This window comes from Marmota monax, unplaced genomic scaffold (genome assembly GCF_021218885.2).
Source record: "Marmota monax isolate L192 unplaced genomic scaffold, Marmota_monax_Labrador192_F-V1.1 WCK01_AAM20220418_F8-fsc00009, whole genome shotgun sequence".
NCBI classification, from domain to species: Eukaryota; Metazoa; Chordata; class Mammalia; order Rodentia; family Sciuridae; genus Marmota; species Marmota monax.
Window position 1 is genome coordinate 5,288,358 of NW_026694710.1, and position 16,007 is coordinate 5,304,364.

Below are 16,007 nucleotides of genomic sequence, written 5' to 3' on the forward strand. Positions count from 1 at the left end.
AAAGTTCAACACTATATTTACATGTTTGAAGGTGTTGTTTTGTTTTAAAATATTTTAACTTAAGCATGCCATTTCAGGGTACAGTAAATGTTCTTCGAAATTTAAATCAAGAGTTTAAAATTGAATATAACTCTAATGTACCAATAAAAAGCGTGGACAAAAAAGAAAAAAAAATTGAATACATACTGACTTAATTTAATGGGCTCTTCCATTGAATTATGTACTGGTGTTGAGTTCTAACAATTAAAAGAATAGTAACAATGAGTGAACGTGACTTTTTTTTCACCCCATTACCACCTGCGGTAGATTTCTGCATCCTGCTTCATCCTACTTTCTTCTGTAGGGAAGGAACACTGCCTGCCAGTCAAAATCAATTCATAAGGACCTTTTATTCAAGAATGTAAGTCATTCTACATAAAATATGTTGAATTTTCAAATAAGGGAGGAAAAAATATAATAACTTCAAATTAAGGATCTCTACAATGTCTGTTTTTTTCACATGAGTAGAGATGGGGAAAAAAAATTCTATGCAATCCTTTAGTATGTATAGAAGATATTGTATTCTTCTATGAAGAATCATACTTGGAAGAAAGTTCACAATTGAAGGGTTAGAGAAGACTCTATTTTGAAATAGATGCTAACTTTGTAAATAATGAAGATAATTATTATGTTTTGTGTACAATTTTGTAATAAATAGCAAATGGAATGGTTAAAACATAAAAAACAATAAATGAAAGAAATATAATAGGTAGGGAAGACCAAACAAAATAAATAAATAAGTGATCAAGGAAAAAAATAATGTGTTCTAAGATATTTTTCTTATTTTATGATTTAAGTTTTTTTAGTTTATAATTCTTTTTTTCTGTTTGTTACTAATTTGGATTGTAAAGTAACATTTCCTAGACTGGGGATGCAGCTCAATGGTAGAGCATAACAAATAAGGCTCTGAGTTGGATCCCCAGAATTGTAAAATGAGCATTATGAAGATGAAGATGATAATTCCTACATAGAGATACAATCTGAGTCAGGATTAATTACTTTAAATATGAAATTTCTATAGATAACTCTGAAAAAATTCAATCTTCATATTAATAGTGAGATTTTTCTTTGACTAAGATTTCAAAGCTAGATAAGCAAGTATCTCAGGAATTATTCTGATGAAACTAAAGAATCCCAGTAATCAGTCTATTATCAAGCAAGTAATGGGACAGTTATTCTCCCTGTGTCCCCCAAATCAATGATTACAGCTACATTATCGTCTTGCTCTATCTTCATTTAGAAGAAAGCAAACCATCTTAAGTCAAACTGGTCCTTTCACCCATTCACTTCTCTTCCAATCAAAACGGTATTACCTGTCAACAGAGAAGTACACTTACAAGTGTGAAACCATTTGACCATGTTATATTTTAATTTGCAGAGACAAAAATGACAAGCAATTTATTTACATAAAACTGTACAAAAGCAAATTAAATTATGTAAAGAGTTCATAAATAGTTGGACGAGTGTTTAATACATTTCGTCATGTTTAGCATAGTTGCGTGCATAGTGACTCATAATAAATGATGATAAATTGTTCTCTGCTTCACTATCAACATCCAAGTAGCAGAACAATAGTCAATGATCAACATTACAAACAGATCGTACCACACTGAATGCAAGTGCTTTAAAATGTAGGAAAAGTTGTCTGAAAATAACCCTAGGTAGCTGAGAAAATGATGCCTCCTCCAGATGTTTTATAAACCTCCACTTGGGTCATGACTATCAAGCATTATTATCTTCCTGATAAGCTTCATTCCTTTCTTTTTTTTCTCTTAAGGACACATTATGGATTGCTGATATAATATACCTAAAGTGACTTAAGTCTTCAGATTTTTCACAACTGCTTTAGGATGGCTGTTGGATTCTTGGCAGTTTCTTCTGGTCTGTGTGTTATTTTATTTTCCTATAAGACAGCTTCCCAGGGTAGCCTTTCAGACAGATGTCCTTAGTACCATCTTAGTTCCTCCTCCCATAAAAATAATGCCTCCCTTGTTTTCTGAAACTCAGGCAGCAGGCCAGTCAAAAAATGTACAGAAATGATGTCTGGAGAATCAGAAAGAGCAGTAAATTTTTAGATTGGTGCTACAGATGTTTTAATACACATAAATCTATATAGTTACTCAATTTATAAATGTGTCCAAATGTGTAATGCATGCAAAAAAGTTCACTTGAAATTCTTGTGTACGGAAAAAAAAGTATTGTTTATATACTGTACAACCAAATGAAGAAGCAGCTGAAAAAAAAACAAACAGAAAAAAGAATAAAAATTCTAAATCAATATTTTATCTTACAAAATAGACTGATTTCACCCCTGCTAATATGTCTTTGTGTTACTTGTAAAATAAATGCTTTCTTCCAGTGAGTTTATGCAGCCCATAGTAATGCCTGAATTTCATTTTATGAATGAACAATATTTAAGACTGGTCTATTATCTGAGTTTGTCAGAAGGCAAATTTTTAATATATTATTTATTATTTTCAGAAAATAAGCATGGATAAATATACAGGATCAAAAAGTTGGGAATAGCCCATTTCCCCTCATTGTCCAAACCCAACAACCGTTTTTTTACCATAACAACAGGTATAAAAGGCACAGTTGCTTATTTTGCATTCACTCATGTATTTATTTTTTTTGTTTCTTTTTATTGATTTTTTTTCCAAAAGCACTCTATATATGGAGTGGCACCAGATTTAACCTATTCAAAATAAAAGTCATACAAACACAAAATATATTTCTGTGTCATGCCAGCTCATTATATAATAAACATGTTATGATAGCTAATTCTACTAGAATTACTGCGAATACTTACAGTACACTGAATTTTATTCTTTCACACCCATTTTAGTTCTAAAGAGAGGTTCACGAGTTAAATGACAATGACATGACTGTCCTGAATGTGGTGCAAACATCATTGGGAAAGGTGGAGCCAATTAATTTGAAGGTCCAGCATGACCCGTATTAGCTTCATAGACAATAGAAGGGTTTTAAGATAGAGTGAAATGAGCTACCTAAGTGGTTTCAAGTGTCTTGTGAAAGAAAGAAACAAAAAAACACATCAAAAAATGTTCGCTGAACATCTGTGTTATGCAATTATTTCCTTTGTAACGTGCAAGAAAAATATGTATACATTTCATAAGTATCTTTAGAAGTATTTTGTCTTAATAGGTACTTACAGATTATACAAGGCAGAACTGCTTTAATGCAGTTTCCTAACAAAGTACTAGAATTGCATCTTTCCATAGTGTAAATAATAATCAAACATAAACATGTTCAATTACTGATATTTTAGTCCGATGTTTTTGCTTCAATTACCTATCATTTTTCATCCTACCTATTTTACACAAACTAACATCAAAAGAAAACTCCATTTAAGAAAGAGCATAAGGAAATGTTTCCAAAAGAGTATCTCACCAAACAGAGAAGTGGTTTTCTAGTAAGTATTTTGATGACCTATGGTGAATTATCAACCTATATTCCAGGCTGCTTCTTCACCTTGTAGTCTAAGAAATTCTGCAAAGCATGAAACTACTCAAAGCTACTTTTTGTCTACAGTTTCCTAGAGAGCCATCAAAGTTATGCCTTAACCAGGTTACACACATTCAGTGATGAGAACATTTGCTCTCTTTACCTGTCATCCCCTATTCTGTCCATGGATTGTCACTTTCATTTGAATGTCCCAGCTCAATTTTAAAGTTTTTATATCATCTTGTGTACAGCAAATGGCTAAATATCTGCATATTCTGCTTCTTTGTATTGCACTGACAGAACTCCATGTTTTCCAACTTTAAGATGTATAAACTGTGAGAAATGTCACTGTTCAGAACTCATTTCTTTCATGTTCAGTATAGATTCATTTAAGATATATATTAAATAATGGTCAAATCACATTAGTGACAAAATCAATTAACTTGTCACCGTATTTCAATGCTGTGAGTCTTAAAACATTTCTACATTGTGAAGAATTCAAAATTAGTGCACTTAATTTTGCAAGTACTACTGAACAGATGCAAATGCAATTGTTGTTTTAAATGTGAATAAAACCAGCAAGCAGAGCTGGGATTCTAAAAGGATACCAGTGGACTTAACTACTTAGACCATACACCAATGTATCTTTCTTTCTTTACCTGACTACCCATAATTATGACTTTAAAAAGTGCAATCTTCCCTGATAATACTATCTGAAATTAAACTTGAACCTCAACATGTTGACTATTACAGTAACAAAATATCTCTCATTTTCTGAGCTTTCAAATAAATCCATTTTAAAAGAAGTAAGATGTTTTCTGGGCATAGAGACATATAAACTAAACTAGTATTTGAGTATTTCTGTTTGTGTATGGGTTCCGTTGCTTTTGTTGTTTAATGGATTTCCACGCCAAGACTAAATCAACTTCATGATTTCCCTGATCTGCCGTATGATCTTTGGCCTCATAATGACAAAATTGTTCAAGTTAGTTGATAATTATGGTCCTGTTCTGAAAAAAAAATTTTTACAAGTAATAATTAGTGTAATTGATATATGTAATCAAGATTATATGAGAATCTTGAGTGAATGTATGGAACTGAAGTTGATGCTCTTGACCTGAAAATAACAACATAATGCCAGTTTGGGACTGCGATTCCCCCTTCAGTGTTGTTTTGCTCTTAGTCTTTGCTAGAATAGTAAAGCTGTGATCTTCCCGGAATGCATTTGAGGAGAGTCCACCTTTGTGAGGACTGTATCTTTAGAGGGTTGTTATCACTTTCAAAGGATTGCCTTTGATATTGATAAACCATATTTTGAGGGTATTTCTGAATATAATTTACCTTCTGCTTTTTTTTTTAACTAGCCGGATGACACTCGAACAAAATCAAAGTGACTAAAATCATGCTTCAGCTTAGGGATAATGAGAGTGTGTTGTGTTCTGCTGATCAGGCTTGTTACCATGAAAGGAACTTGCAACCACCTTTTTTTTTTTTTCTTTTTTCTTTTTGGAAGGGAGTGGGGAAGAGAAAGTGGGTGTTGGGGACCAGTGAGAGGGTTAGACATGCAAGTAACAAGGATGGAGTCTACATTGTACATTGTAATCAGGCTAACGGTATCCCTAAAGGCCTGATCTGGAGGCAGAAGTGGCAGGCAAAGCTTTGACTCTTTGGTAGCCCCCTCTTTGTGATTAAATGGTTTTGCTTTGTAAGGTTTTTTGCCCCTCATTCTCCTTCTCATACATGAAAAGCACTTTGCTGTTGCTCCTTGATAGCCTACAGGTACACTTCTCTTCTAGTGAGAGTATTGACAGGAGATGGCTTATATTCCCCCGTTTTTGTCAGGGGAATATCCTCAGGGTTGGCTTCCTCATTTTTGCTGAAACTGGCTGCACTGAAGGTCTCATAGGACGAGGTCAACTTTTTGTTCAGGAGGTTTCTGTTGCGGTCACCCATGATGGCGGCCTCGCCATTAGCCAGTTTTTCCTGGCTCCCTCGTTCATCAACCGGCATGAAAGTGGAGAGTTTGGGTTGGCTCTTCTTCCTCTCTGGAGAAGTGCGGACAGGCATCCAGCAGGAATCTGAGTGGCCATACTCATCACACTCTCGAGTGCATTTTCCAGTCAGGGCTACATCTGGAAGAGGCCTTGAATCTGAAACCCAAGCAGAAGCAGCTGTCAGTGTGAGACATTCCTCCACAAGCTTCCCCCTCCTATACAAAACTGTCCTGGGGGGCAGGGGTAAGGCCTTGCAAACTTATTTCCCATTTTCCAATAGCCTGCAGCTTATTCTGTGGAACATTTTATTTCATATATATTAAAGATAAGGTCTTGCAAAAACAAATATTATATGAGAGAATAGACCAAATGATAAATTTAAGTATATAGAAGAAACATATATGTACTTGGTACAAGATAGGGTCATACAGATATTTAAGAAAATAGTGCTAGGTAGATAAGTATATTTCTATGGATACAATTTTGTTCTACATTCACTAGAGAAATTATTAAATCCAAATAGATAATTTTCCACATCTATAAATTATTTCAGAAATGGTATGCTTTTGCCAATTGGATTTCTTCTTGCTTTTACATTATTCATAGCATGCAAATCTGCAAAACCTTATATTTAAAATACATTCTAAGACATAAGGGTGACTGAGAAGTTGAACAAAAATTGACAGCACATTATGTGGTTAGAAGTATAATACAAAATACAAGCAGGTTATGCATATGAGCACGGTAGCAATACACCACCTTCCCCACCCTGGACACAATTCCCCTTCCCCATGTCAAAATGACCTTATGTGTGCCTTAGGATAATTCCCTGAGAGTTACATAGAAGTACCTTTGTCAGTGTGTTTGATGAATGGAAATATTATCTGAATGTAATGTATCATGTAAATGTAGATAAGTTCCTAAACAGTTGATGAAATAGCATATATTCCTAATTAATGGTGTCACCCAAGGGAATGAGAAATATATTCCATTTCTAAAAAGCTAAGTCTTTTCTAGAGAGTTCTTAAGGATGAAGATTAAAGGTGGCAGTCATAAAGAAATTGTATGATTTATAAGTAAAATCATGATATGTGTATGTCTCTGGAAAATAGTTACACATTTTCTTTACACTAAAGATCTTTTTATAGAATATTTTTCTTTGAGAAAGAGTGAGGGAGAGAAAAACCTACTCTACCTCAACAGATTCTAAGAGAATAACTTGTTGGATTTAATTCAATTTACAGATTATCACCACATACAAGATGTACTCCAATGTATGTCATATGATATCAATTTATTGCAAGACGTGGGACTTTAAAACAGACAAATTTTGACCTCTGAAATAAATTCACAGTGACTTGCATTTGCCTAAGCTTGGGTGAATAGGGTTCAGATAGGAGAGAAGAGGATTATTTAAATCTCAATAGATTTGTACCTTTTGCATTTTTGTACCCATATTATGTCCTCTATTTTAACATTATATAAAGCATTTTTGAAGTTCTACTCTGCTAAATATTTAAAATCAAGGCTCTACAATAATACCTATCACTTTTTTTTTCTTCTGTGATGGGTAACAGAAATATGGACATTTGTCAGCCCATTGATTTTTGAACCACACCAGCCTGGGATTTTTATGCCAAGTGCTGAGAGGTCAGAAGGAAATGACAGTGGTGTTCATGGGAAATTTAGAATTAATTTACACTTTCTTAAATGTAAAATGCAAAGGCAATTATATTTTGAAGTCACACATGCTGCTATTTGAATTCTAAATGAGCAGATCCTCTTAATTTTATCATCAAAAGAAAAAATCATACTATTCTTATTTTAATTCTAAATTCCCTTTGCTGCATCTCTCAGATATGTATTTTAGAAGCATTAAAAAATCAAACTATTGATAAATTTTATGAATTTTTTTTTGTAATCTAGGTGGTTTAAATGATCAAACAGCAAATTCTTTGGGAATATGTTCTATCGTGGGATACTGTGTTTGAAGCTGACCTAAATGCTTTGAACAGGAAAAAAAAAATGTGTGTGTGTGTGTGTGTGTGTGTGTATATATATATATATATATATATATATATATATATATATATACAAAAAAATGTAAGACCAGATCTACTTTTTTACTCTAAACATTTCCTTTTATCTTCAGCTTTTTAACAAATTCAAACTTTTTATTTTCCTATTATGATAGTGCTTATCAAGGACACATAAAAATAATCAGAAATTTAGCTACTGAAGTAGGAAAAAAATCTTCATGAATGAAATTGTCATTCCCTTCAGAAATGACCCAGAATTGTCTCTCATCATTTCTGTAAGTTTATTTATGTCTCATATGATGTGTCAGCTACACAGTGGATTACACAGGTAGCTGTTTTTCGGGGATTAATTTCTATTTTTAGTTTGAAATTAATTGCACTTTTTTTCTCTTGGTTTGATATGCATTTAGAAACAGCTTGTAAAATTATATTGATGCTTAAAATATTTTCCTAACTTTTGTTCAACTCATGTATATCAACGACCTTTAATTCATAAGAAATCATGCTCATTTAGATTGATTCAATTTCCAATCAACTCTAAGTGAGGTGCTTGATAATCTTTTCTCTTGGTCTTCATAGTCTGGAGTGTTTCCTGCTAAAATTGATTTCCTTTTATCACTTTTAATGAAAGACTGCTTGTCTTTGTGCCATTATCCACATGTGAGCTGCCACATCTCTATCCAAGAGGCATGACTTTTAATAAGGATGTCCTGTCATTTCCAAAGTCAAACACTTGATTGGAGACCACAGTGAAAGTTGACAAGCCTAATTGGCTGAGACATGTTGCAGTGTTTGTCATCAAATTTAGAAAATAATCAAGAAAGGCTATAAGAGAATCATCAAGAGCAATCAAAACTTCCAATCTAGATGACTAAAATGAATCTTCAAAAGAAATGCCAATGATTAACAAATGCAATTTGTATTATGATGCAATTTATTAAGTAAGGGAAGGCATGAATGGAATAATATTTTTTTGTGTTTACATATTTTATTATCTTAATTATGTAGGCATATATTATAAAATCTTAAAACATAAAAATTGCAGGGTCTTCAAGAATCACCAAATATTATTCTTCATACTTCCATAAAAGATATAATTTTAAAATCTCCTCTTTGTGATTTCATTATAGAGCCAGATCTTCTACATCTAGTAACTTCTTAGTCTTTCATGAAAGAATGTGTTTTATGATATCTAATTATTTCATTCTTTGGTTTAATACCATTCTCTTTAATTTTGACCTGAATGAAAATGGAGATCTTGTTAGTTGGAATGGATTAAAGAAATATAAACATAGAATGTTCTATATGGAAATACAATAGTATCCTCTATACACATTTTCCACAATAAAGTCAGTTATTTTTAGTTTTCTTCTGTTGTTGTGTTTCTATTCTTTCCCTCACTCAATCATATTAAACTGAAAAGATTAGAAACAGAAATGGTGCCCATAAGATCCTGTTCTTGCCAACCTTTTACTTGTACAGGTTTCCATTTTGAATTAATTATGCTACTTACTAGAATCATGGCATCATTGTGGAGAGTTCAAGTTCTTTCTTAGACATAAACCTAAGTTCACTCCAAAAAGCACAATTGTAAGCCATCATAACATAAAATAATCCTAGAATAATTTACAACATAAGAAGTACTGTCCCATACTTCACCCTTTTTACTTATCAGCTCAATCAAATAACAAGGAGTATGGAAGCCATGAGAGGTCAAACCCATGGGAGATCTGAGGCCAAAGGATAAGTGCTTTGACTACCACTTTAATGTTTTCCCATTACACGATATTGCTTCTTTCTAAAATATAACAGCTGAGTTATTTAGAGGTCAATTACTGCTACCCATACCAATAAGAAAAAGCTATAGTCCCTAAAGAAAGGGGGAAAAATAACTGAGCAGCACAGAAAAGAGAAACCACAGTCACAAATTTTACTGCCTACTAAAAAGAATGGTTTAACCTTCTTAAAACTATAAATATCCTAAGATAGAGAAAATTATATACCAATTCAAGAGTCGCGTTTTCTCCCTAAAAGGAAGTTTTTGTTCTTACTAGTCAGGCAGGATATGTAGGTGGTGCACAGATGCCTCTAGATGCTGCTATAATGATGCCAACAATAAATGACCACAGATAATATGTAGCATCATTAGAAATAACAAGAAGAGCCCAGATTTATGGAGCTGATATTTCCAGAAGCTCTCCTACACTATTCAGAAACGATCACAGGCATCATTCTTACAAGACAGCACAGTGGATTGTTAAGACTCCTGCAGACAGCGGTGCAGCGGACAGGACTTGCATTATGCTGAGTAATGCATTCCGGCAAACCTGGCAACTCCTAATCCAGGTCCTTGACATGGGCTGAAGATACAAAGATCTTCCATTTACTAAGAGAAAGCAGGACCATCTTGCAATTAGTTTTAATATGTTTTCAACTGAGTTTTTGTTGTTGTTCAGATGCCTAAAGCTATGTACTTTGTTTATATGTTTACAAATTACTTAATTTGTAGACCAAATGAGATAAATTGCTATTCAACATTGAGACTTCCCAGATATTCATACCATCCCTTTAATTTTTCATTAAAATCAAGCACCAGTTCATTCTTCACATTACTTAACAACATTATATACATTAAAATTTGTGATAGTCTTTTTTTTAAGAGGAAAAAAATAAGCACCATTCCTCCTTTAATTTTAATACTTGTTTTTCTTCTTAAACCTTTTGACTTTTGGACAGACAAAAACTTGTTTTCTAGAAACACCTTAAAGCCTAATGGAGTTGAGTGGAGTATAAAAAGGTCTTATAAATGGATAAATTTAAAAAGATGAGAGATAAGTGGCAACTTTTCCAACAAATAGTTTTATATATTATGTATTTTATATTTTATACTTTTATTTTCATTAATCCCAATGAAAACATCTCTATCATTCAAATAATTAAATCAAGTGCTTTATTTTTAAATAGCTTTCAGAAAATTATTTATTTTGGCCTTGCATGAAAGGAGAAGTAATTAAATGTTAGCTACAAGTTTTTCTTATGAAAATTATTATAATCAATAAAGTTAGAGTTGAGGAGAAAATATCCAAAGGATGGACAATAAGTTGAACTTGGCTTTTTTATGTCAATAATTGAAGGGCCCTACTATTTGCCTGTTTAGGAATTCATAAAGACTAGTAGGAAAAAGCACAACAGATAACAGTTGAGGTGGGAATCACTGACTCACACATGTGACCAATGCCCTGAGCATACATGGGAACAGTCTTCTTGGAACAAGATAAAATGTACAGTTCTGTAAGTGTCACACAATCTACAGTGTGTTGGGGTTCCTAGATTGTGCTGTAATTTATTACAGCATCACTATTCATGGTCCAATCAAAAGAGAGTCTCAGGACTCTATTCCTAAAATCTCACTTCAGGTTTGAGCATCACTCCTGAGCATTTTTTCAAAGACAGTGAGCATCCAAAAAGAGCAGATTTGGAGAACTGACACAACTGAGTTTAATTCTAGGCTCAATCACTTACGAAATGCATTACTTTTGTTATATCTCTGAGCTTCAAGTTGTTCTTATGTATAATAATAATACCTATTCTCCCATTTATTGTGGGATAAAAGAGTTAATATATGTGGAACACAATCTGGTCTCTGATGTAGTGCAGGCATTCAGTAAATAGTAGGTTATATATCTGAACAGATTTAAGCATATGTATTCATATACATATAATATACTCTCTCTTCAGTCTTCCAGTAATTAAATGGGAATTGCTTAAGGGAATAGACTCAGAACTAAAGTGACAATAGATTCAAAGCCTTACTTTGTTTTCCTAGTTATGTGATTGTGAAGAAGTTAGTCATTTTAAGTTTCCTCATCTAAGAATGAACAAACTTATTAGAATTACTGGTAAAATTAAATATATTAATAGATGTAACATACTCAGTATTAATTCTGTACAGGCGGCCCTCAATTAATATTAGCTATGGTACATAATCCCTAATCCAAATTCAGTCCTCAAGAAAGCACAGAAAATCATGTTTCTTGTGTTTGTGTGTTTGTAACTTTACAACAAAACTGATCTGAACTACTATAAGACTATTTTCATCTGTATCTTACACAATTTGTATTTATATGTCTTATTATTGAAATAGTGGATTCAATTAAGGGCTTGATCTTAGACTATTTTAGATCTTTAGTATATATCATACGTGGCATCTTATTGTCTTATTATCTTATTGAAGATAATATTATATTACCTTTTCTCACATGTGAAGAATTTTAAATTTTTACCCCAAAGGTCTCACTCAGGTAACTTATTGTGAATTAATACCAATTTTCAATTAAAATAGCATATATCTTTATTACTTTCCCAGTAGTGCTAATGGAGTCATGTTGATAGCATCTAAAATACAGCAGAGCTACCATTTATTTAGGAAAGCATGTTGGCCACCATATTCTAGTTACTCTACATGAGGCATCCTCAGAATCCTGTTTTAGGAGTTTATCAAATATTTATTCAGTTGCTATCAAAACTCAAATGCAAATCATTTATTGTTCGAAGTTATCTTTACAGTCTAAAAAAACCATTCTTATCATTAATAAACTCACTTGAAACTTTCCCATGGTATGTTGGGTTGCTGGTCTGCTATCAAATATTACCCAAATGGGCAGCATAAGGAGAAGGATCATTTTAAAGATATGTCAAAAATGAGCAGTAAATTTTTTGAAGACTGAGAGATTGAAAAACTAGGTAAAACAGGAAAAGCAGAAAAATTATGTGAAATGCAATGCACCATTCACATAAAAAACAATTAAACAAAAATCAGTCAGCCTGAGCTACTGAGATTCTATTAAGTATTTACATGCTTGTTTTAAGTTGTGAAATAGGACCAGAAATTTCTGTAATATCCTTAGACACACACCTTCAGACATTACTGTTTCTACCATCAAATGGACATTCTGCTTCACATTCTTTGATGCCAGGCCTTGCTTGGACAACAAGAATGTGGGATAAAAGAGGTAATGCTGTGCTGTTTCTAACCTATCTCTCAACAAGACTAGAATCTTGTGCTTTTACTCTGGAGACGCTGGGATCACCATCCTGACAGAAAGCATAGTCTCGCCTCTCTGAAGATGAACACCACTTGGATGAAATACCACATGGCAAGGATCCCTGGCTGTCCCACCTACCTCTGAGGTAGCTCTCCAGGTGACTGCACCATTGAGCAGAATAGACAAAACTATCAGGAGAACCAAGAAGGTAATCCACAAAAATGTAAGAGGAAATAGATCTTTGTCGTTTGTAGTCACTAAGTTATGTTTGCTTGTTTTTATGTTTGGGGAGGTAATGTGGTAATAAATCACTAAAATGATGATCATAGAGTTATTATGTTATCTTCAATAAATAAACTGCTCCAAAACATAGATGGAGTTCTGGGAGTAATGCATTCTAATTCTTTTGTGTCTTTTATGTCTCTTTATCATGGATTAAAAACTGCCCAATATTAGTGTAAACATAAAACTGTGAACTAACATCTTTGGAAATGTAAGCACATTTAATTAAGAAGTTCATAGAGAAGGCTCCCATATACAGTTTTTGAAATTCTTTTCCTCTAATTACAAGATTTTCCTCACCTTGGAGTGCTCCAATTGGTACTGACCCACCAAGACAATATTTCAAATGTTTAAACATGTTTGAAAGCATCAGCAACTTATTTTATTCCTTAGGATGACCTCAGTTAAAGAGCAATTGAAAATATTGCAAGAAGCATTTACTGCCCTGAGGCTTAGGCCACTGTCATTCTGAATGTGACATTTGCACATATAGTGGAGACCGTGCACATCATGTCTCAAGCAGGCATGCTGAAACAGCTCAAAAGTGAACCTGCTGGTTGGTACATGAAAACTGCATGGCAGCCAGAAAATGGATGGTAACTGCTCAGGAGTGGTCTGCTTATGCACATCAGAGATGTGGCTTCCTTGGATTGCCCTTTTCACCATGCCAGCAGAGCTTCTCAAATTGAGGGGCATAGTGGAAGGAGAATAAAATGCTGCAAATGATAAGATATTGATCAAGATAGTATAGAAGAAACTAGAGGCATCTATTGCAGAAGGTATCCATTGGTTTTCCCACTGAGAATAGATACAACTGTGGCTATTTCAATTTATTTTTCTACTATAATGATCATGCCTTTCATGATTTTCCTTCTAGCATCCTAAATTTTCTTATATTAAAAACAATTTGCTTCAATGGCCAAAGACTTCATTGATCTCATGAAAATAAGAAGTACTGCTTCCTCTTACTAATGCAGAGATGTATTTACAATATTTTGCAAAAAAAATTCAGTGAGTTTCAAGTTACATGATTGATAGTCTCAGTATATTTCCAACATCCCAGTGTATGAGAGAAAGTATATTTTTATAATTACACAATTTCTCCCCCTTGAGTTATAACTAAAGGTTAAGACATATTTAACAATTTAACACCCACCCTCAAAAATAGAATCACATGTGGTAACTGTCATTCAGTGACAAAAAGCATTTTTAAACACAGAATTATGAAACACATACTTAGAAGTGAGAAAAATAATTTAGGCTAGATTATATTAATAATTTAAGTTAGTATTGAAATACCCAATTCTACAAACACTGATAAATTATAAAAAGTTTTTGTTTAAATAAAAACTTACTGTTTGGGGGTGGATTTAACTAATTGCTGATCTCCAGTTTAAAAACTTAATTCCCTAAAATCTATATTCAACATTTGCCTCAAACCAGTGTCTTAAATTGCCAGTAACTGGATGGTCACCTATTTTGCATAGAACAGAAAAAAATTCTTGTGACAGTGAAAGTTTAGAAAAAAAATAATGACCCAGATGACAGTTATTTTTAAATTAATAAAATATGTTAGCTTCTTTATATTGGTTTTGCTGAAAAGAGTCACATGGATAGTACCAAAAGAGCTGTAGGTACCAGTTTAAATTAGTGACACTTCATAGTAATGTTTAAATCTTTAAAGTTCTGATTTAATGAGGTAATTATCATCTGCTGGCAAGATATATTTACTCATTAGTACTACAGTTCAATTATCAATCAAATTTACATTACTGACATAAAGTTGTAGAACATATATCCTAGAATAAACATTAATAATATCTTTAGGACTGGATGTTTACTCTATAGTATATAAAGGTTTTATTAATTGTAAAAATATTGTCTTGGAGTTTCATAGTTCTGAAAGCAGTGGGAATTTTATCTTTTCTTCTCCATATATATATATATATATATATATTATATATATATTATATGTGTATGCATTCATATAAATGTGCATATGTATGTGTGTATGTATACATTTCAATATGATATATATAATTTTATATGAAGAGATTGAAAAATAAAAAAACTGAAAAAGAATTCATTAGTAGACATTATTTTCTCAAAACTTTCTTAATTTCCATAAAAAAGTATAAAACTTTTTTTTACAAAAGTGAGAAGTTAAAAAAATATTCTTTGCAATATGTAGTTCTTATCAAATCTCTAGATTTCTAACAAATGCAATCATGTTAAATATTAAATATTAATCAAATTAACTTGTATTAGGGAATAAATATGTTAAGGAAAAAAATGCTTTGCTACCATGGTTACCATATGATAGAAGGTATTTCTTTGTGTAGTTTCTATTTATTATTTTGTGTGAACATCTAAAATGGACCACATTAAGGCTCAAATCATGTATGAAGTAGAATTGTAATGTAATTTTTTGCACAGGGGCAAATCATAGCAATTAAGATTTACTGCTGTAATTTTAATTTATATTTAAGTAGCAAAAACATGATACCCATTCATTTTCTTACCATAGTGATCCTGAGAAACTATACAATTACTCTAATGATATGGCCATTTTCCAAACACATTCTCAAACTCTTTGCCTGGGATGCATATTGAAATGTTTTACAAGTCACAGAGAAAAACTTATCTGGTTGGAAACACCACAGTAACAACACGTTATACAGTTAAAGAGGATTCCATTGAGAGAAAAATAAAGATTTCAACTTTAGCAAGGTTTAAAGTAAACACTTAGTTCTTGTTTTGCTTTGCTATACTGGGGGTAGAACTCGGGGTCTGGCCCATGCTTGGATAAACACTCCCCTAGTAAGTCATATCCCCAGTCCATGAACATTGCATTCTGAAGTACTATTTAAAAAGGGGTTCTGAGAGGTTTTGTTTGGTAAGGTCTGAAAAAAGCATGTACGGAGAGAGTTTTAAAACATGTAGAGTTTTAAAACATGCCTTCTTACTCTTTCAATAAACCGATCAATTGAGACTAAAATTGGCAATCACAATTAGAACCAAAAAAGTGTTGAAAAGCTTAGGAGTGCAGAGCAGAGAAACAAAATGAAAAAGGAAATGATCTCTAGTGACCAGCTAAGAAAACTCAATGAACAGCTAAACGGGAGGGGAAATCAATGAAGCAA

The 16,007-nt window shown here is 32.7% G+C and overlaps 1 protein-coding gene across 6 annotated transcripts in view; it reads right to left on the reverse strand.

Annotated features, from left to right (window-relative positions):
• Nucleotides 1–1,384: 1,384 nt before the first annotated feature.
• The window catches only part of Pcdh7 (protocadherin 7), a 397,839-nt gene continuing 383,216 nt past the window's right edge, over nucleotides 1,385–16,007 (reverse strand). For 4 of the 6 annotated variants that reach the window (XM_058572376.1, XM_058572377.1, XM_046423817.2 and 1 more), the window contains one exon: nucleotides 1,385–5,654. In XM_058572376.1, coding sequence (XP_058428359.1) covers nucleotides 5,278–5,654 — 377 coding nt within the window. In that variant the 3' untranslated portion in view covers nucleotides 1,385–5,277. The remainder of the gene's footprint in view (nucleotides 5,655–16,007) is intronic. The other 2 variants (XM_058572378.1, XM_046423818.2) reach the window with 1 other exon arrangement.